Here is a 22,500-nt window from a genome sequence, read left to right on the forward strand (position 1 = left end):
GTGTTGAGCGTGTAAAGGGGGCGTGGAGTGGGCGGAGCAACACACAGGTTCTTGTGCCGCTTGAGTTTGTCAGACAGCAGGCTGTAGGTGGCGCTGTAGTGATCGTATGCATCCGTGTGCAGGGACTGAAAGGAGAAACACAACCACATGAATGTTCCAGAAGAGCTGATCTGAATGAAGGAGCGATGGGTGTGTGTGGGTGTGTGAGCGTGTGTGTGTGCGTGTGTCACCTGTAAGGTCCGCTCACGGTCGAAGCCCATCTCTGACATGGCCATCAGAATCTGCTCGTTAATTAACTCTGTTTCTCTCTCCACCTTCACCTGCTCACATTCTGCTATCAGCTGATAGAGACACAGGCAAATCAGCAACATTTCTACACATCGTTAACTGAAATACTGCTTCAGGCCTAAGAACAGCTGAACTGCAAGCATCACGTGTGTGTATTGAGTGTTTTTGTGCTTGTGTGTGTGACTGACTCTGTCAAACTCAGGGTCGGGGTCTCCTTGTCTCATCCACTTGTTCTTACAGATCTGCTCCATTGAAAGCCGTCGACTGGGCTCCAGAACCAACATGTGTCTGATCAGATACTCACAGTCTGAAACACACAAACACACATCAGTCATGTGTTGTGGCTCAGCAAGGCAAGTATCTGTGTTTGTGTGTGTGTGTGTGAGAGAGAGATTGTGATTATGCAAGTCTGTGTGTGTTTGTGTTTTTTTTAAAAGTATGCATCTGAGTATGTGAAAGTGATTGTTAAAGAGTAAATCTGTGCGAGAATGAGTCTATGTGAGTGTGTATGAAAGTGAGTCCGTGCACAAGAGTGAGTTGTGTGAGTGTGAGTCTGTGCTCGAGAGTGAGTCCGTGTGAGTGTGCATGAGAGTGAGTCTGTGTGAGTGTTTTAGTATGTGTGCACAAGAGTGAGTCTATGTGAGTGTGCATGAGTGAGTCTTTACACAAGAGTGAGTCTGTAAACGAGAGTGAGTCTATGTGAGTGTACATGAGAGTGAGTTTACGAGTGAGGCTGTGTGCACTAAAGTGAGTCCGTGTGAGTGTGAGTCTTTATGCACGACAGTGAGTCTTGTGTGCAAGAGAATGAGTCCGTGTGAGTGTGAACGAGAGTGAGTTTACGAGTGAGGCTGTGTGAGTGTTTACGAGAGTAAGTCTGTGTGCACGAGAGTGAGTCTGTGTGAATGTATATGAGAGTGAGTCTGTGTGCAAGAGAGTTAGTCCGTGTGAGTGTTTACGAGAGTAAGTCTGTGTGCACGAGAGGGAGTCTGTGTGAATGTGTATGAGAGTGAGTCTGTGTGCAAGAGTGAATCTGTGTGAGAGTGTACGAGAATGAGTCTGTGTGCACGAGAGTGAGTCCGTGTGAGTGTGTATGAGAGTGAGTCTGTGTGTGATTCTGTGTGAGTGTTTACAAGAGTGAGTCCGTGTGTATGAGAGTGAGTCTGTTTGAGTGCACGAGAGTGACTCTGTGTGTGTGTGTGCACAAGTCTGTGTGAGTGTGTAAGAGATTGAGTCTGTGTGAGTGTGCACGAGAGGGAGTCTGTGTGAGTGAGTCTGTTTGAGTGTACGAGAGTGAGTCTGTGTGCGTGTGTGTGTGCACAAGTCCATGTGAGTGTGTAAGAGATTGAGACTGTGTGTGTGAGTCTGTGTGAGTGTGCACGAGAGGGAGTCTGTGTGAGTGTGTGAGTCTGTGTGCACGAGAGTTAGTCTGTGTGAGTGTGCACGAAAGTTAGTCTGTGTGAGTGTGTGAGTGTGCACGAGAGTGAGTCTGTGAGTGTGTGAGTGTGTGAGTCTGTGTGCACGAGAGTTAGTCTGTGTGAGTGTGTGTGCACGAGAGTGAGTCTGTGTGAGTGTGCACGAGAGTTAGTCTGTGTGAGTCTGTGTGCACGAGAGTTAGTCTGTGTGAGTGTGTGAGTGTGCACGAGAGTGAGTCTGTGTGAGTGTGTGAGTCTGTGTGCACGAGAGTTAGTCTGTGTGAGTGTGTGTGCACGAGAGTTAGTCTGTGTGAGTGTGCGAAAGTGAGTCTATAGCCCTATTCGGACGGGACTAGCTTTACAGGGGGTGGTTAGAGAAATCTGCGTTTCACAGACGTACTTGGTGATTTTAATCCCGTCCGAATCTGCCACGTCTGTGTTTTTCTCACACAACCTCTGTGATAATTCCAGAGCAAATTACCTACCGTTTTTCAGCAAACTCAGTGATCCTCTGAGAAAACTAATCCCATCCGAATGCGAATGTCTGTGATTGCCGGTGATATTTTATTTCACAACGCGTTTCCTTGTGTGTTTTGGCCAACGTGAATTACCGTAGATGCTCTTACCGCGCGGATGTTTGATATATTTGCTTAGCGGCAAATAAATAATAATAAAAAAATAATAAAAATAATAAAATCAATAGCAACATCGCGCAAACTGTTAATACCGGCTATTGTAATATCAGCATCAGGTAAGATTACTCACGTTCATTTATGTACTCAGTTACATAATATTTTAATTACATTTAATAATAAAAAAGGAAAACAAGTTACACTAAAGGAACCACACATTAACATGGTTTTGCTATACTAGCCATTTAGTATTTATTGTATAATAATACTAAGGCAATCATTCTGAATGAATGCAATGCACACATACAGAGCGCGTGATCTCTGTGACGCCCAGATGCACAAATCTGAACCTCCCACCTCTGTAATAAACACGGAGATACTAGTCCCGTCCGAATTGGTACATGAAAATCACAGACGTTAGGTGGTAAGAATCGAAACTCAAAACGTAGTTTAGAAAACTAGTCCCGTCCGAATAGTGCTTATGTGAGTGTGCAAGAGTGTGTGTTTGATTGTGAGATTTGTGAGCATGCGAGAGTAAGCGTGAATGTTTGTACCTGTGGACATGAAAAACGGGATCCGGAACTTTCCACTGAGGACTCGAGCACGGAGGTTCTGTAAAGTGCTTCCATCAAACGGTAAGGCGCCACAGACCAGAACATACAACACCACACCCAAACTCTACAGAGAGAGAGAGAGAGAGAGTGAGATAGATAGATAGAGTTTTTCCACACACACTCATGCTCAGTACTGGAGCTGATCACATGATCTGTGTCCCGCAGCACACTGAAGAGGTTCACTGCATGTGTGCTTCTGCTGTATCTCAAAATCTGCACACGACAGCTGGAATAAAACTGAATTTAGAGCTGCATTTACTGACAGGTGAGTAGGCGGGTCCCTCACCATTGTCCATGATGCTTAAGCATTAACACATGTAATGTCTATGTGAAATGTGCATTTAAATAATGTGTATATTTGAATACTACAATATAATTTATTCAAAATAAGTCACACTGTCAGCTCAGCTCTAGTATGTGTTATCAGCACTCTGTTTCCACCAGTGATCCTGTGGTGCCCGCCACAATATCAAAACTGACTGCCACAAATATATTTTCCAAAAGGCTATGACTCCATTGAATAAACCGCACTGCACATTTTTTAATCGAAAACCCGGTGTGGGTGTTTTTATATCACTGTATTTCTGAAGGAAACCGTCTGTCTTCAGAAAGTTTTGAATGTCATTTTCATCTCATCTTGCATGTAATGTCTGATAAAGCAGTGTTTGTGAGCAGAGCACTTCTTTGTGTACAGCGGCTACCAGGGAAACCTCAATCTCTACCACTCCAACAGCCTCCTGATGGCAGAGAATTAATTTGCAGATATATGCCGCCACAATTAGTGAAAGTCTGTGGGAAACAATGTTACCCATATGTCCACTTTAGGTCCATCGTACTCTTTCCCCTCGAAGAGTTCGGGTGCGGCGTACGGAGGACTGCCACACCACGTCTTCAGCAGCTGTCCTCGAGAAAACAGATTACTGAAGCCGAAATCTGAGGAGACAGAGAGACGGCCAGGTTCAACACACTACATAAACAGCGACACACACACACTCTTACTCACTTCTACTCACACTCTCTCACTCACACTCTCTCACTCACACACACACACACACACACACACACACACACACACACACACACACACACACACACACACACACACACACACACACATACGTATCATAGTGAGTCTGTCTGTACGAGTAAGTGTGCGAGAGTGAGCTTGTGAGTGAGTCTGTGTGTACCTGTGTGTGTGTGTGTGTGTTTGAGAGTGAGTCTGCAAGTGTGTGAGAGCAAGTCTTTGAGTCTGTGTGTACGAGAGAGTCTGTAAGTGTGCGAGAGTGAGTTTATGAGTGAGTCTGTGTGTATGAGTGTGAGTGTATGTGAATGTGAATGTGCGAGAGTGAGTGTGCGAGAGTAAGTCTGTATGTGCGAGAGTGAGTCTAAGTGTGCGAGTGTGAATCTGTGTACGAGAGTGAGTCTGTGAGTGAGTCTGTGTATGAGTGTGAGTCTGTGAGTGTGCGAGAGTGAGTCTGCAAGTGTGAGAGTGAGTCTGTGAGTGAGATGGTGTGTATGAGAGTGAGTCTGTGAGTGTGCGAGAGTGAGTCTGTGTCTGCGAGAGTGAGTCTAAGTGTGCGAGTGTGAGTCTGTACGAGAGTGAGTCTGTGAGTGTGAGTGAGTCTGTGAGTGAGATGGTGTGTATGAGAGTGAGTCTGTGTGAGTGTGCGAGAGTGAGTCTGTGTGAGTGTGCGAGAGTGAGTCTTAGTGTGCGAGTGTGAATCTAAGTGTGCGAGTGTGAATCTAAGTGTGCGAGTGTGAATCTAAGTGTGCGAGTGTGAGTCTGTGTACGAGTGTGAGTCTGTGTACGAGAGTGAGTCTGTGTATGTGAGTCTGTGTGAGTGTGCGAGAGTGAGTCTGTGTATAAGAGTGAGTCTGTAACTGTGCGAGAGTGAGTCTGTAAGTGTGAGAGTGAGTCTAAGTGTGCAAGTGTTAGTCTGTGTACAAGAGTGAGTCTGTGAGTGAGTCTATGAGTGTGAGTCCGTGTGAGTGTGCGAGAGTGAGTGTACGAGAGTCTGTAAGTGTGCAAGAGTAAGTCTGCAGGTGTGCGAGAGTGAGTGTGAGTGAGTCTGTGTGTACGAGAGTGAGTGAGTAACACAAAAAGACACACACACACACACAAATTATTTTACATACACACACACCTGCGATCTTGATGTTGAGATTGTGGTCCAGCAGCAGGTTTTCTGCCTTCAGGTCTCTGTGGACGATGTTCCTGCAGTGACAGAAATAAACCGCCGCTACGATCTGCTTGAACTTCCGCCGCGCGTCTTTCTCCGCCATCCGTCCGTGAGCCACGAGGTGATCTGAGACACACACAGGAGGAGAAACACCTCAGAGACGTTCAACACTGTTCTGGTGAACTGATTCTTCTGAAGTCCTGTCTCACCGAAGATCTCTCCTCCGCTGGCGTACTCGGTCACCAGATAGATCAGCCGCTCCGTCTCCATCACCTGCACACACACACACAGACTCAGCCAATCACACTCAACCGAACACCAACCACAGACCAATCAGCTGCGAGCGTGAGGGAGGGGGCGGGACCTGGTACAGACGGATGATGTGAGGATGTCGGAGCATCTTCATGATCTGAACCTCCCGGAAGATCTTCTTCAGATTCTCATCGTCCAGCTGAGTCTTATCCACGATCTTTATCGCAACCTGAGAGACAGATCACAAAAATATCAGCATAACGTAACGCTAATGTACTTCATTAGCATAAATAGGCTGTTTACAGCTACCAATCAACATTATGATCAAAAAGCATATATGAATGAATTCATGTTAAATTCAACAGATGTGCAGATATGAGTGTGTGAAATCAGATGGGTGGATTGTGTTTTATGTCTAATCAGATGGAGAAGAAGCAGACAGCAGCGACTGTTCCAGTAACACTGACGCACACCGAGTATGTGTGTGTGTGTGTGTGTGTATTTTAAGCATGTGCTTCTATTAATATCACTGGATCCGATCCAGCTACAGTGATGCAATCAGACTCCAGCTGACCCTGTGCGTCCTGAAAACATCTGGACACACACACACACACACACACACACACACACACTGATCGCAGCAGTGGAGAACAGCAAGTTCTTGCTCATGCAAATGGGTCCAAAATGAGGAAACCAGCAGCAGCAACACAAACATCACAGACACACAAAAACCATCTAATAGTGTGTGTGTGTGTTAGAGAGTGTCATTTAACAGTATGAATGTCGTTTATTTATCCACTGCATTATACACAATCACACTTCAACAGACAATTACATCATATATAAAACACACTGTACACAATTATTGTGAACATATAAGGTTTTCTTCAAAAAACAATTATTTTATAATCATCACGCAAAGTTTTCACAGAATCAAACTGAAGGTATGTTTACACAGCACAGTTTTCAATTAAAAATGGAAAACTTTTTAAGGATTTTGGACATTAATTTAAACACTGATGTTCTTTTTAAAACAGATTTCAAAGCAGTCTCTCTTCACAAAAGCCTAAAAAAAAAAATTCACGCAGATCCGTGTAAACAGGGATATTTCGACAATTCTTTGTTGTCGTACAAAATCTTTCAAAAACACACATTTTTTTTCTGTTTTGTAGCACGTTGTTATTGTATTAATCCCCAAAGCTCGAAGTATTCTTCACATTTTATGCGTACTTGAGGAACAGCGTACAGTGCACGTGAAGCCAATGTCGTCATCAGAAAAGTACTGGTTCCACCCGATTTTTGTAACATTGCGTTCTTTGTACGTGCAAGTCGCACATGTGCACTGAAGTAATTCTGCAGTAATCAGATTATCCACAAGGTGGCAACACTATCCTGGGCCTTGTTTCACAGTAGAAAATTAAACTACAGAACAAGAACAACATCAAAAAAGTTGAAATTGCAACAACAACAGATGCTCATAATGAAGTGCTTGTGAACGAGAGGGTATGAGACAGCTCAGCTTCGTTTCAAAAGAGTTAAAAAATATTTTGTTATCAGTCTCTGGACAAGGATGACACTTTTAAGAGCATGTGTCGTCCACCCGCATTCACACATAACATCAAATGAAGTGTATTTTGAAAGGATAAGCATTCGACTGTAAGAAAAAGGAAAGGATACTGAAATACGGTCAAACAAACCATTGATGGAGTGATCGGAAACACTTCACAATGAGATCATTAATGCACAAACTAACAACGAGCAATATTTTTGTTACAGCATTTCCCAATCTTTTGTAATGTTAATAATAATACAACTTTACATTTTTATCTCATATCTAATTTGAATTTTAAATACTGTACTTGTAAATGTTGAAATTAGATTAATAAATGTTTCAGAAGTATTTATCACTGCAGAGTTACTGACAGATCAGTCTCTCACATCACATTCAAAACCATGCGTTACTACAAAAGAGCAGCTCGCGAGCCTTACACACACACACACACACTTACACACTCTCACAAACACACACACACACACACACACACACACGCTCACACACACTCACTATCCGAGTGGACGGGACAGAGAAAGGAAGCACAGGAACATGATTCAGCATGCAGCACACAGGGATTATTGGTGTGTGTGTGTGTGTGTGTTGTGCTGAGTAAGCGCCTGTTTCCTGCACACAGAAGAAGCCAGCAGAGAGAATCACACACACACACACTGGTGTGCACCGCTGCATGTTTGCACCGCAGACGCTTCGCTCTGACGTCAGTGTGACACACTCAACACCTCAGAATATCATCAAAACACACACACACACACACACACTCTCACACGAGACGGTATCAGCAGAAACTCTCATCTCAGAGAGCAGCACACACTCATCTCAGCATCAAACTCTCAGCGCTTTATTTATGTCATGACAGTTCAGCACATTTAACCCCAAACTTCATGACTGTCTCTTTTATTTTTATTAATGCACTATAGTAGTTAGAAGTTATTTTTTACATTATATATATTTTAATTGTGAAATATTATACATCATGTTACTCTACTGTTCACATGTGTGTTCAGTAGGTTTTTTAAAGAAATGAATACTTTAATTCGTCAAGCATGCATTAACCTGATCATTTATAATGTTACAGATTTCTGCTTTAAATAAATGATGTTCTTTTGAACTTAAATATTGATCTGTGAATCATGAAAAATTAAATAAATCACAGTTTCCACAAAAATATTATGTGTTCAACATTGATAATAATCAGAAATGTTTCTTGAGCAGTAAATCATCATATTATTCTGATTTCTGAAGATCATGTGACACTGAAGACTGGAGGAATGATGCTGAAAATACAGCGGAGCATCACAGAAATACATTACACTTTAACACAGATTCACACAGAAAATTACTTTTTACACTGTAATAATATTAAACAGTTTTTACTGTACTTTGGATCATATAAATGCATTCTTGTTGAGCAGAAGAGACTTGAACACAGTGTGTTCACTGCACTGTCACTGAATAATTACTCCTTAATGATGATCAGCGTTATTAATCACGAGAATCACACGAACTCAGATCTTCATGATGCATTACAGTAATCAGAATGAGATTTGATTTGCATTACACTAATGAAATATTAGAGGAGAAAGTGCTTAACTGTCATTATTCCAACAATGCCAAAAAACATATTTATATTGTTTTTCATTTCATTTGAGAGGAAAAATAAGCTGGTCATGTTCAAGAAAGTACTATAACTGACCATCACACACACACACACACACACACACACACACACACACACACAGAGAACACCTGTTATCTGACATCAGCCTGGATTAAGACACGGACACAGAGAGAGAGAGAGAGAGAGAGAGAGAGAGAGAGAGAGAGAGAGAGAGAGAGAGAGAGAGAGAGAGATTCAGGTCTCAGCATGTTAATTGGCTTACACAGCTGAGCATCTGAGCACACACACGTCACTGCTGAACACACACACACACACACACAGTACTATACTGTAATCACACCGAATTATATCTATAATTTAGGTATAAATTTCCTTCCTTGATTCACGTTGTTCACTCACTTGTAGGAGTAAAAAGGATCGTAGTTGATCGTTTGCACTTGTTTCTAAGTCTTGTTGATTTGAACATCAAGCGTTTTAAAACATTTGCGTACATTCACAGCTGCGCGCACTCATTCCCAGCTCATTCTTTTCAGACAATTTGCGTACACAGCATTGATTCCTCTTTCGCGTATTCTTGCTTCTAAATGAACACATAAACAAAATGATCTCAAAATAACTGTCTCAGCAAGAAATTTCATAAACACAGTCGGTTGTGTCTAAAGTGAACGTAAACAGTGGAGAAAGAAATCTCCCGTGCATCATTATACTGGATCTGTTCATTCAGTCTTAAAGGGGCAGCAGCCTATAAACACCTGCTGCTCCAGAAGCGCCCCCTGCTGTCAGAGAGAGACAACTGCGTCTCATTCACAAAGATCCAATCAGACCATTCTGTTCTTACTTCAAACTTTGACATTACACAATCTATAATTTATTATACAAGTTATACAACATATATCAATCTAAATAACGTATTTAGCATCTTTGTTTGGATTACAATGCAGTGGTTGCTTATGATTTAAAATGAAAAAATAAAAAACATATCCAAAGCATTAGTCTGTTAATATGAAGAGATTTATTTGTATTATGTATTTATTTCATTTGGGATTTGTTTTAAAATTTCAGGTTAGTTTTATCATTTGACATTTCAATTACACAAAGGAATGTGAAGCATTTTGTCTGGGAAATAATAAAAGGCCAAAAAAACGATCCACAATCTGTTACTCAAAATGTGATATGATAATGCAATATGAAAAGCGATCCCTGAAGTTTTTAATCATGATTCACATTTCATATTCAGGTTTGAATTTTGTGTATGAACTGTGAATTATGAGGTGTGTGTGTATACAGTGAGTCAAATGTGTGTAAATCATTCATAAACCCATTCATGTGCTAAGTGCTGCACTGAAAATTATCTACAAAAGATTTACTAATTATTTACATTTGAAAATTTTTGTTTACAAGATAAATAAACACGTAGGCTGAACTAAGAGACCAATGTTCTAGATGAGGTTTCGGCTCTGTGTGCCCACATTTTAAAACTATAATATTTGACACTTGTAAACTAGCATCCCACTGTTTCTGCAGTGAACATTTACTGCTGCAGTGCATTGTGGGAAACGGCTGTGGAGTGAAACATCACACACACACACACACACACACACACACAGAACTCAACACGCTCAGGTTTTCAGAGGACACTGATATCTAGAGATCAGTGTGGCTGATATTACATAACGCTATTGTTGAGATGATGTGAAGATATTACGCACAATATTAACTCTGAACCAGTGTGTGTCCACTGACATCAGCAGATTTAACAACCACACACGGCTAATCAAACACACAGCGTTATCAGCCGAGGACAACAACCCCAAACCAGTGCGTTTCTCACATTCACACGCATGCATTCAGTGTGTGACGCTGTGTTATCGGCTCAGTCGCTCGAGTGTGTGTGTTTCACACTGAGCTTCATGAGGAACACAAGCCCTGTGCTGACGTCCCGCTCTGTCCCCGGCCGATCAGAGCCGTTAAGATGAGTTAAACCTGGAGGAATCCTGACCCTGACCTGCAGTGATCCGGGACAAACCAGGACACACACACACTCGTACACACACACTCACATCACTCCAGTAAACGAGAGATCTGACCCCAAACACACACAGAAGATCCAGCATGAGTGGAGCACACAGCTGCCCACATGACACCTACACTGTACAAACACACACACGAACAAAGATCAGCACTAAACACTCCAGATTATAATAAACACATCAAAACATCTTCACAGGAGTGAGAATCATCACTGATCAGACACACAAACCCTAACACGGCTAGCCCTCTCTGTTAGGGCTGCACGATAAATCACAATCGCGATGAGACAGAAGCTGATCGTCGTGCGTGTCTTTCAGTAAACCTCCATCTGAAGGCACCTCGCAGAAGAACCTCAGGAATCCCTACTGCACCAGCTGAATATACAGAAGATTAAACTGCTTTCATTGATCCAAAGTTCTTATTATATTTATTATGAAAATATTAATTAATAATGGAATGCCTTTATCACTGCTTAGAATACTATGAAATATATAGCATGCCTTATTCTGTGTGAGAAGCCACATCATCTCTCAGAAGGATTCACTACACAGAGTTCACTGAGAAGCTACGCAAACAACTTTCATTAATTTCATTTTTCTTAGATTCCATAATCGTTCTATTATATCATCTGCAATTTTTTTACGTAGCTTCTCAGTGAAATTTGTGTAAATGCTGCTTCATCTGAAAGCATGTGATTGAGATTAACTACTGATCACAGAACCACTTTACTGACGAGACGTGTATAACGATCTCACTCAATATATCCGTCTATCCCTCTCTGTCGATACATTTATCCGTCTATCCCTCTCTGTCGATACATTTATCCATCTATCCCTTGTGTCGATACATTTATCCGTCTAGACCACTCTGTCGATACACTTATCCGTCTAGACCACTCTGTCGATACACTTTTCCGTCTATCCCTCTCTGTCGATACATTTATCCGTCTAGACCACTCTGTCGATACATTTATCCGTCTAGACCACTCTGTCGATACATTTATCCGTCTAGACCACTCTGTCGATACATTTATCCGTCTAGACCACTCTGTCGATACATTTATCCGTCTAGACCACTCTGTCGATACACTTTTCCGTCTAGACCACTCTGTCGATACATTTATCCGTCTATCCCTCTCTGTCGATACATTTATCCGTCTAGACCACTCTGTCGATACATTTATCCGTCTAGACCACTCTGTCGATACACTTATCCGTCTATCCCTCTGTCGATACATTTATCCGTCTATCCCTCTCTGTCGATACACTTTTCCGTCTAGACCACTCTGTCGATACATTTATCCGTCTAGACCACTCTGTCGATACATTTATCCATCTATCCATCACTGTCAATACATTTATCTGTCTATCCCTTGTGTCAATACATTTATCCGTCTATCCCTTGTGTCAATACATTTATCCGTCTATCCCTCTCTGTCGATACATTTATCCGTCTATCCCTCTCTGTCGATACATTTATCCGTCTATCCCTCTCTGTCGATACACTTTTCCGTCTAGACCACTCTGTCGATACATTTATCCGTCTAGACCACTCTGTCGATACATTGATCCGTCTATCCCTCTCTGTCGATACATTTATCCGTCTATCCCTCTCTGTCGATACATTTATCCGTCTATCCCACTCTGTCGATACATTTATCCGTCTACACCACTCTGTCGATACACTTTTCCGTCTAGACCACTCTGTCGATACACTTTTCCGTCTAGACCACTCTGTCGATACATTTATCCGTCTATCCCTCTCTGTCGATACATTTATCCGTCTAGACCACTCTGTCGATACATTTATCCGTCTATCCCTCTCTGTCGATACATTTATCCGTCTATCCCACTCTGTCGATACATTTATCCGTCTAGACCACTCTGTCGATACATTTATCCGTCTACACCACTCTGTCGATACACTTTTCCGTCTAGACCACTCTGTCGATACACTTTTCCGTCTAGACCACTCTGTCGATACATTTATCCGTCTATCCCTCTCTGTCGATACATTTATCCGTCTATCCCACTCTGTCGATACATTTATCCGTCTAGACCACTCTGTCGATACATTTATCCGTCTAGACCACTCTGTCGATACACTTTTCCGTCTAGACCACTCTGTCGATACATTTATCCGTCTAGACCACTCTGTCGATACATTGATCCGTCTATCCCTCTCTGTCGATACATTTATCCGTCTATCCCTCTCTGTCGATACATTTATCCGTCTATCCCACTCTGTCGATACATTTATCCGTCTACACCACTCTGTCGATACACTTTTCCGTCTAGACCACTCTGTCGATACACTTTTCCGTCTAGACCACTCTGTCGATACATTTATCCGTCTATCCCTCTCTGTCGATACATTTATCCGTCTAGACCACTCTGTCGATACATTTATCCGTCTATCCCTCTCTGTCGATACATTTATCCGTCTATCCCACTCTGTCGATACATTTATCCGTCTAGACCACTCTGTCGATACATTTATCCGTCTACACCACTCTGTCGATACACTTTTCCGTCTAGACCACTCTGTCGATACACTTTTCCGTCTAGACCACTCTGTCGATACATTTATCCGTCTAGACCACTCTGTCGATACACTTATCCGTCTATCCCTCTGTCGATACATTTATCCGTCTATCCCTCTCTGTCGATACATTTATCCGTCTAGACCACTCTGTCGATACACTTATCCGTCTATCCCACTCTGTCGATACACTTATCCGTCTATCCCACTCTGTCGATACATTTATCCGTCTAGACCATTCTGTCGATACATTTATCCGTCTATCCCTCTCTGTCGATACATTTATCCGTCTATCCCACTCTGTCGATACATTTATCCGTCTATCCCACTCTGTCGATACATTTATCCGTCTAGACCACTCTGTCGATACATTTATCCGTCTATCCCACTCTGTCGATACATTTATCCGTCTAGACCACTCTGTCGATACATTTATCCGTCTATCCCTCTCTGTCGATACATTTATCCGTCTATCCCACTCTGTCGATACATTTATCCGTCTAGACGACTCTGTCGATACATTTATCTGTCTATCCCTCTGTTGATACATTTATCCGTCTATCCCAATCAGTCAATAAATGTATCTGTCTATTCCTCTCTGTCAATAAATTTATCTGTCTAGACCTCTATGGCTACATTTACATTCAAACCAAATAATCCATTTGTAATCAATCGTTCAATCGGACTGAAAAGCCTAGTAGTCCCGTTAATCAGTCCAACCGAGCTCGATCGGAATGAAATTTGCGATGGGATGGAAGGGGGTGGTTTATTACTCTTCTAATATGATTGAGAGTGTATGTAAACACTCATTCGGATTGAACCACGAAACTGAAAGGACTGCGCATGTGCAACGAGGCAGAAATAACGTAATGATGTATGAAGTGGAATGAGAGACTCCTCCTTTTGAATAAAGTGTACAACTCTCTTTTCACTCAGCAACTGTGAAGTGGAGCAGAACACTCAAGATACTCATCCACTGGATTTTTTGCACAATAAATATGAGCAGCACAGCTTATATGTAAACTGATTAATATTAATTCTGCTATTAAAAATAAAGAGAGACCATGTAGGAGAGTGGTTATTATGTGCAAACAGTGATGAATTCTATATTTGTGCAGTGTGCGAATGTGAAAACTTGCACATCAACCCAATCACTTTATTTAGCGTTCATGTAAACACTACAATCAGATTCATCAATCGGAATTAATTCAGTCCGATTTAACCAAAAATTGTGCATGTAAACGTAACCTATGTGTATACATTTATGTGTCTAGACCTGTCTATTGATAAACGGCTGTTTTCCTGGATGCATTCAAGGCAGGAATTTTAAAGCGGACGACAGCAGCATCTTTATTCACGGCATTTACAAACATCAACACCGGTGAATGACAACAAGCACCATGATCTGAGCTGGTCTTGCTGTGTGTTTTTTGGTTTTGTGATAGAAGAACATGGCTTTGTTTAAATGCCGGTTAGCCAGTGTTTCGTATGCGTTTGCCCGATCAGCGTACACTTACGTCACTGGTCTGTCCCATAGAACTGTTTTAGACCCTACACTGAAGTAGGAGCTAATTTAGTTCCCCGAAACAGTTCCTAGAACTAAAACCGTTCCTAGTTCCTGCGATGCGAATACACATAAAAAAATGGGTACTTCTGCCAATAGTTCTAGGAATTATGAAAGGTTCCTCCGTTGCGGAACCCCCTTACACATTAATCTGTCTACCCCTGTCTGTCTATACCAGTGCTTCCCAAACCTGACCCCCTATCCACCTGACTGTAGAGACTGGGTGTGTCTGATTGGGGAGACCCCTGGGGTCCTCCAGGACAGGTTTGGGAAACACTGTTTTATACATTTATGTCCGTTCCTCTGTCGATACATATCTGTCTATCCCTCCATGCCTACACATGTATCTGTCTATACCGCCGTCGACACATTTGTCTGTTCCTCTCTGATACAAATATATATCCATCTCTCCAGGTCTATACATTCATCTGTCTATTCCTCTCTGTTAGGGACATTTCTCTTCTTGTTAATCTTAATATCCCTCTTTTTGTCTATCTATCCCTCTCTATCTCTCTCCTCCCACAGCAGCATCACTGCTGCAATAATGCTACATGGATTATAGTTAACCAACCCACATTTATACACACACACACAATCTACACGCGTATACAATCCATAAGCAACGCAACACACGCGCGCGCGCGCAACCATACACAATTTTCACAGAGGCGCGCGCGCACGCGCTCGAACGAGGAGCGAGCGCAGGCCGCAGCGATGTGTGTGTATATGTTAGTGTGTGTGTGTATGTATGTATGAGAGTGAGAGATCGCGGCGCGTCTGACGCAGCGTCGCTAGCGTCGCTCACCTTGGCTCTGGTGATCATGTGCGTGGCGAGTTTGACTACGGCGAAGTTGCCCTTCCCGATGGTCCGCTCCATCTCGTAGTATCCGACGCGCGCGGGGGGCGGGCGGCTGACGCGCGGCGCGTTGGGGAGCGCTCGCTCGCGGTGCGGGAGCGGAATCCCGGCGGCGGCAGCAGCCCCGCTCGACACGGCCGCCATCTTCTGCCCTCTCTGCGGGAACAACAAGCGGGGACGCGCGGCGCGCTCTCGGGACACGCCCCCGCCGTGCGTCAGGACGCGAGCACCGCCCCTTTGCGCAGCGCGCTCTCAGGGCTGTCTCCGTGGCAACCTATAGCGTCACGATGACTTCATTGCACGCGCGAGCACGTGTATCGGTCGCCTGGCGACGGGGCGTGAGCGCGCTCCGCGCGTGTCTGTTTATTGTATTCTTCAGATCCTCCGCTGCTGTGTTCGCCGGAGAAACTGTTGTCATGACAACAAGAAGTTCCCCCTCGTAACCCCCCCCCCCAACCGGAAACGCGCTCGGAGACAGGAATGAGAGAAGCGTGAATGCGCACTTCCTCGTGAACGAGCCTTAGACTCCGAGCATGCGCATCTCTCCCTCATGATAGCTGTTTTATAGCTTTTATTGTACAGTACAAATAAACATGCACAGATAGATAGATAGATAGATAGATAGATAGATAGATAGATAGATAGATAGATAGATAGATAGATAGATAGATATTATGACGTTAAAGAAGCCATATGAGTGACCGATCATCATTTCAGTATGAATTTAAGCTGATTCAGTGTCTGATGCTTTATATTGATTAATTCGCGAAGCATCTACAGGATTTGTGTAACACACGCACATACACTGCTGCTGTCTCTCTCTCTCTCTCTCTCTCTCTCTCTCTCTCTCTCCCTCTCGTGATCAGTGTTGTGTGCTGACGTAAGCGGAAGAGGCGGGGCGTCAGCAACAGCAGACGGCGGTTCCGGCTTAACGCGGAAGTGAGCCTAGCTGTGAATTAAACACAAAACAGCAGTCAGACACACAAACACTGACAGAGATCTGTGGAGGAGCGCTTCAGCACACAGGAGTGAGTCAGAAATATTCTTCTCTAGTGATCGCAGGAGTTATCATCATTGAATTCAGTGATGTCATCATTCAGCTCAGTTCAGTTTAAATAGGATCTGTGCAATCAAGATGAAGAAATCGCTGGACATTAGGTGTCCACAACTAAACCTGTCAGAAACATTCTTCTGTGTGTCCCTGGACCACAAATTAAAGCAATAAAACCCCAAGAAGCTGTGGATTACATTGATTTAATAACAGTTGAGGTTGTCAGGTACGATGTGAAGCAGAGTTCACTGTAAAACACAGCTTCACGGGGATTATTGCTTTTATACAACGGTTATTCCATATACATAGTAAGGTTTCACAGAATAAAACAGAGCAAATAAAGTGTAATGATATTACACTTAACAACAGTATTCTTCCACCAAACAATGTAGTTCCTCAGAATCAGTTTGCGTGGTTGCAACAAAAAAAGTTGTAAAGTACACAGAAGTAAACAAAGGTGTGTGTTTGTAGAGTAATTTACAACAGCTTCGAACGCGTCTCAGCCAATCAAGGACTGGAACTATCTGCTTTATAAACAAAAATATACTACTTTGTGGGGAACTTGGGCCTAATTGCTTTATTTTACTATCTTTGTGGGGACATTAGGACTCCACAAAGCTTTATACACAAGTGTGTGTGTGTGTGTGTGTAGGATGAACCCTGCCGCTCAGCCGCTCCCGGTGCAGGATGTCCAGGGTGATGCGCGCTGGATCTCACAGGTAAACCTGCAGCTGAACACCTGCAACACACATTAGCTTCATCAGAACTCAGTTTTTGCACCTGATCCTCAGGTTTGTGTGTGTGTGTGTGTGTGTGTGTGTGTGTGTGTGTCAGCATGAGCGCTTTGTGCAGGAGTGTAAGGACGCAGAACCAGAAGTGCTGTTTATCGGAGACTCCATGGTTCAGCTGATGCAGCAACACGAGGTAAAACAAGTCTCTCTATTAATCTGTGTGATGATGATGATGAAGATGACTTCTGCTCTCTCAGGTCTGGAAGGATCTCTTCTCTCCGCTGCATGCGCTTAACTTCGGTCTGGCCGGAGACACGACCTGCAACGTTCTCTGGAGGATCCAGAACGGAGAGCTGCAGAACATCCAGCCGAAGGTGCGAGCGCAAAGCACAGGAAGTGACATCACGAGCAGCAGACTGTAAAGTGTGTGTGTCGCCCCCAGGTGGTGGTTCTGTGGGTCGGCACCAATAATCACCAGCACACAGCGGAGCAGGTGTCAGGAGGAGTGATGGCCATCACACAGATCCTCATCTCACAGCTCCCTCGAGCCAAGATCATCGTGCTGGTACACACACTCACACACAGACACACTCACACTCTCTCTCTCTCTCACACACACACACTCTCTCTGTGTGTTGTTCTCAGGGTCTTCTTCCTCGTGGAGAGCATCAGAACCCGTTGCGAGAGAAGAATGCGGCGGTGAATGAGTTATTGCGCTCTTCGGTTCCGCAGCTCGGTCCGGTTCAGTTTCTGGACGTCAGCGCCGAGTTCGTCCAATCAGACGGAAGCATCTCAAAACATGACATGTTTGACTTCCTGCATCTGACGGCGGCTGGGTATCAAACCCTCAGCAAACCTCTCTACGACCTTCTGCTGCAGACACTGGAGGAAACCACAGCTGCTCTCTAATCTTCTGTCAGCGCACCGCACACACACACACACACACACACACACACACACACAGTCTTCTCCTCTCAGTCTGATCATGAGTGTTTACACGTAATGTTGCCAAAGCACTAACACAGAACTATGTTCTCTTCCTCCAAATGTTCTTACCGTATGTAAACGAATACATATCATTGTCTGTCAAAAACTCTCTATCATAATAAAAGTTTCTGTTTGCTAAATCTGTGTGCTGTGTATATTTATTATGTATATATGACTACACGCATGCATGTATACATTTAAGAAAAATATGTTTATATATATTTATATATTAAATAAATGTAAATTTATATGAACATAAATATATGCATGTAAATATTTTCAAGTTTTTGTATTTACATTTACATTAAACCGCTCATCCTTTAACACATTACTGTCACATGAACACAATGAACAGAGGAGAGAAACGCTCCGGGCGCAGAACAGAAGAGACAAACGGAAAGAAAAACAATGTATTAAAATACAGCAATGCACAAGTGAACTAACAGAAAATAGCAATCTATTATTTATTTATTTTTTTCATTGTAAGTCATGAAGTCAATATTTGACGTTGTTGCCTAAGGCTGATGATACACATGGACTTTTTTTCCAGCAATGTTGCTTGGGCACTTTCTCATTGAGAACGAGTAACACATTTCTATCTGGATACTTCAGATCGGTCGCTGGGTCTCACCCCTTGATGGAAACATTAATCAAATAATAACCCTGTGTATCATCATAAAAAAACAGTGCTTTAAGTGTTTTCAGTTTAAAATAGGTTATTTGTGTGATTCATATAGAAAACTTGCGACTTCATACTTCGGTACAAAACAATGTTGAACTTTGGCAAAAAAAAAAAAAAAAGTTATAATAGTGATTTTATAAAGTCTAAATATAAATCCAAAAGCAAAACGTGAAAAGAGCTGTTACCAAGTGGAAATGGTAAATGATCCTCTGCTGCCATCTGGTGGTTATAGTGAGAACATCATGACATTTCATTTCATAGTGTTCTCATTTTACATAAAAATTTACACAAATATGAATAATTCTGAGACAAATTAATAATAATAATATTGTAAATCCCTCAAATTACCTAACTAGAAAGTGAGCAATATTACATGAGTTCTACTGTCTGGGGTCAACCATCTGCAGTTAAATGGCACTCTTCTGTTTTCTTTTATTTTACTCTTCAATTTTTCCCCTATTGAATTGAAAATGGGGAAGGGGTTTGAATCATTTTATCAAAATGTGAGAACTGTATTGGCGGTTAGTGTCGTATTCACACGAAATCACTGCTTTTATCGATGGATTTAGTGTAAACACGTAAATAAATGAGTCCGTTTCAGCTCAGCAGTAAACAAACGACGTCACAGCGTCCTGTCACGTGTCAACCTGTGCTGCGATTGGCTGTTCAGCTGTGTAACTGTGTATCCTATTTAACTAAACTTAAAATGTTGTTTGTTGAATAAATGTTGAATTATGAGCTCTGTGTATGGCGTTCTTTGTGTAAATCAGTAAATGCTGTTCACGTGACGCGTGCGCGATGACGTCACTCGAAGCGGCGTCCCGTCCGATTCAACAATTTTTGGAATCGATTCCAATTCCAATTCCTGGCTATGATTCCTGGTCCTGAATCGATTCCTTACTGTTGTTTTCGATTCGTTTCCAATTCTTGTTTTTTTAGATAGAAGGAACCTGATCTCACCATCATGACTGTAGGATAGGTCGTATAATGTATCCTTCTTCTAATATGAAGCTTGTTTGTAAAAAAAAGAAAAAAAAGTGACGATACAAAAATTTTAATTTTGTCAGCTTTAGCAGTGTCAGCTCTGCAGGGACATGCGTTTATTGCACGATTTAAATAAGACATGGCGTGTCTAAATTAAATGTGCAGTTTCGCTGAATGGTGAAGTTTATTTTGTATACTTTGCACAATATTAACAATTTGCTTTGGTGAATTGTGCATCTGAAACGGAAGGCTACATCCTAAAATTAATTTGATCAGTACAGACTCGTTTTCTCTCTGTTTATTTTCATAAATGTAAATGTGTGCAGCCGTTGTCAGATGTAGGCTTCCGTCTGAGAGACTTCTTCGTAAGCTTCGTTGAACTGAAAAAGACTCAGAAAGAGGAGTCGGTTCCTCTTGATGGAACCGATTCCCAACGCCTCGGAATCGAGGACTCGTTTCTTTTTGGAATCGATTCCCAGCCCTAGTGTCAACAACACAACAGCTGGAGAGCGAGCGGACCGGAACCTACACGGACGAACCGGATCACGTTTCCATCCGTTTAACGGCGGACGGTGTGTTCTAGCGAGCGCTGCTGTTTGTTATTATGCGTCTGTTCCGGATCACGCGCATTAACGGCAGATAAACGAGCTTAACGCGAGACACGGTGAGTCTACAGAACCAGAGTGTGTGTGTGTGAGAGAGAGAGAGAGAGAGAGAGAGAGAGTGTGTGTGTGTGTGTGTGTGTGTGTGTGTGTGTTTGTGAGAGAGAGAGTGTGTGTGTGTGTGTGTGTGAGAGAGAGTGTGTGTGTGTTTATGTGAGAGTGTGTGTGTGTGTGTTTGTGAGAGAGAGAGTGTGCATTATGCATTTGTTTGTGTGAGAGAGAGAGTGTGTGTGTTTATGTGAGTGTGTGTGTGTGTTTGTGTGAGAGAGAGAGAGTGTGTGTGTGTGTGTGTGTGTGTGTGTGCGTGTGCTCTTGTTTTTGGGAAGTTGTAGTCTAGTGGTAAGAGAGTTCGACTCCTAACCCTAGGGTTGTGGGTTCGAGTCTCGGCCGGCAATACCACGACTGAGGAGCCCTTGAGCAAGAACTGAACCCCAACTGCTCCCCGAGCACCGCAGCATAGATGCCCACTGCTCTGGGTGTGTGTTCAGTGTGTGTGTGTGTGTGTGTGTGTGTGTGTGTGTGTGTGTGTGTGTGTTCAGATGAAGTATTGCAAGTATTGGCCAGGGGTGTGTGTGTGTGTGTATTTGTGTGTGTGTGTGTTCAGATGAAGTATTGCAAGTATTGGCCAGGGGTGTGTGTGTGTGTGTGTGTGTGTGTGTGTTCAGATGAAGTATGTTAAGTACCGTATTTTTCGGACTATTAGTCACATCTGAGTATAAGTCGCATCAGTCCAAAAATACGTCATGACGAGGAAAAAAACATATATAAGTCGCATTTATTTAGAACCAAGAACCAAGAGAAAACATTACCGTCTCCAGCCGCGAGAGGGCGCTCTGTCTTCAGTGTAGACCGGAGACTGGAGACGGTAATGTTTTCTCTTGGTTCATGTCAAGTTAATTTTGATAAATAAGTCGCACCTGACTATAAGTCTCAGGACCAGCCAAACTATGAAAAAAAGTGCGACTTATAGTCCGGAAAATATGGTATGCTCTGATCGTGTTTCTCTTCACACTCGCTCCGCTGGGGTTCTGCTTCAGTTCTCAGGCTGATGACGGTTCCAGGATGCTGGGGTTCTGCTGCGGTTCCATCTGGTTCTGTCCAGTTCTGCTGGTCCTGATGCTGGCGGTCTGCGGTGGTAACGTGGTCATCCAGAGAGATGCTCAGTTCGACATGACGTATTACGACACGGTCACCAGCGACAACCAGACCATCTACTCCTACAACCACACCGTCTCCAGAAACAAGGCATGAGCGCATCACAGCACTGACCTCTGACCTCTGACCTCTGACCCACCATCTGAAGCACTCTCACTCACACTCTCTCTCTCTCTCTGTGTGTGTGTCTCTCTCTCTCTCTCTCTGTGTGTGTGTGTCAGACGGAGGGTGTGCGTGTGTCCGTAGAGCTGCTGTCCGAGAGCGCTCCGAGTCCGGTTCTGTTCGTGGTCCGGCAGAAACAGGCCGTTCTTTCCTTCCAGGTCCCCCTCATCCTCCGAGGCCTGTGAGTACATCCCATAATAACCTGATCACAGCGAGTGAGAGATGCTCAAGTGTGTGTTTGACTTCAACAGCCACAAATCTAAATATGAGCTATGAGTATTTTTATTGATTATGGCAAATTTAAAACATAGACCAGTGTTGAATTAAATTAGAAATTAAAACATATCCAAAGCAAGTCACAAATGAGTCAAGGAGCCATCAATATTCAGAATATATTGTTTTATACAGTTCGCTAGATGATAACCATATGAATCTGAACGGTTGCTCGAGTCAGGTGTGTTAGTTAATTTTGGACACAGATATGATGATTTGTTCAGTCATGTGAGAACTTTGATCTTTCAGTTC

General features: G+C 43.0%; 4 protein-coding genes across 9 annotated transcripts in view; 2 read left to right on the plus strand and 2 right to left on the minus strand.

Moving 5' to 3' along the window:
- Positions 1–15,749, minus strand: part of sik3 (SIK family kinase 3) — a 34,351-nt gene extending 18,602 nt beyond the window's left edge. The window contains exons 1-9 of one of the 3 annotated variants that reach the window (XM_026281549.1): positions 15,511–15,749; positions 5,491–5,607; positions 5,336–5,399; positions 5,091–5,252; positions 3,755–3,879; positions 2,887–3,010; positions 477–595; positions 231–341; positions 1–125 (exon numbers count right to left, since the gene is read on the minus strand). The exon at positions 1–125 is cut by the window's left edge and continues 7 nt beyond it. In XM_026281549.1, the coding sequence (XP_026137334.1) occupies positions 1–125; positions 231–341; positions 477–595; positions 2,887–3,010; positions 3,755–3,879; positions 5,091–5,252; positions 5,336–5,399; positions 5,491–5,607; positions 15,511–15,705 (1,142 nt within the window). In that variant the 5' untranslated portion in view covers positions 15,706–15,749. The remainder of the gene's footprint in view (positions 126–230; positions 342–476; positions 596–2,886; positions 3,011–3,754; positions 3,880–5,090; positions 5,253–5,335; positions 5,400–5,490; positions 5,608–15,510) is intronic. The other 2 variants (XM_026281547.1, XM_026281548.1) reach the window with 2 other exon arrangements.
- The window catches only part of LOC113114651 (leucine-rich repeat and fibronectin type III domain-containing protein 1-like), a 680,315-nt gene that overhangs the window by 540,320 nt on the left and 117,495 nt on the right, over positions 1–22,500 (minus strand). The gene's annotated exons all lie outside the window — the stretch shown is intronic.
- LOC113114676 (platelet-activating factor acetylhydrolase IB subunit beta) lies at positions 16,439–18,470 on the plus strand. The gene is made up of 6 exons (XM_026281592.1): positions 16,439–16,589; positions 17,265–17,331; positions 17,447–17,536; positions 17,601–17,717; positions 17,786–17,908; positions 17,989–18,470. The coding sequence occupies exons 2-6, from the start codon at positions 17,266–17,268 to the stop codon at positions 18,250–18,252; spliced, it is 660 nt and encodes a 219-aa protein (XP_026137377.1). The 5' UTR covers positions 16,439–16,589; position 17,265; the 3' UTR covers positions 18,253–18,470.
- sidt2 (SID1 transmembrane family, member 2) overlaps positions 20,454–22,500 on the plus strand; it is an 11,009-nt gene continuing 8,962 nt past the window's right edge. For 2 of the 3 annotated variants that reach the window (XM_026281555.1, XM_026281556.1), the window contains exons 1-3: positions 20,454–20,660; positions 21,696–21,903; positions 22,035–22,156. In XM_026281555.1, the coding sequence (XP_026137340.1) occupies positions 21,721–21,903; positions 22,035–22,156 (305 nt within the window). In that variant the 5' untranslated portion in view covers positions 20,454–20,660; positions 21,696–21,720. The remainder of the gene's footprint in view (positions 20,661–21,695; positions 21,904–22,034; positions 22,157–22,500) is intronic. The other variant, XM_026281557.1, reaches the window with a different exon arrangement.

This window comes from Carassius auratus, chromosome 15 (assembly GCF_003368295.1).
Source record: "Carassius auratus strain Wakin chromosome 15, ASM336829v1, whole genome shotgun sequence".
Classification (NCBI taxonomy): Eukaryota; Metazoa; Chordata; class Actinopteri; order Cypriniformes; family Cyprinidae; genus Carassius; species Carassius auratus.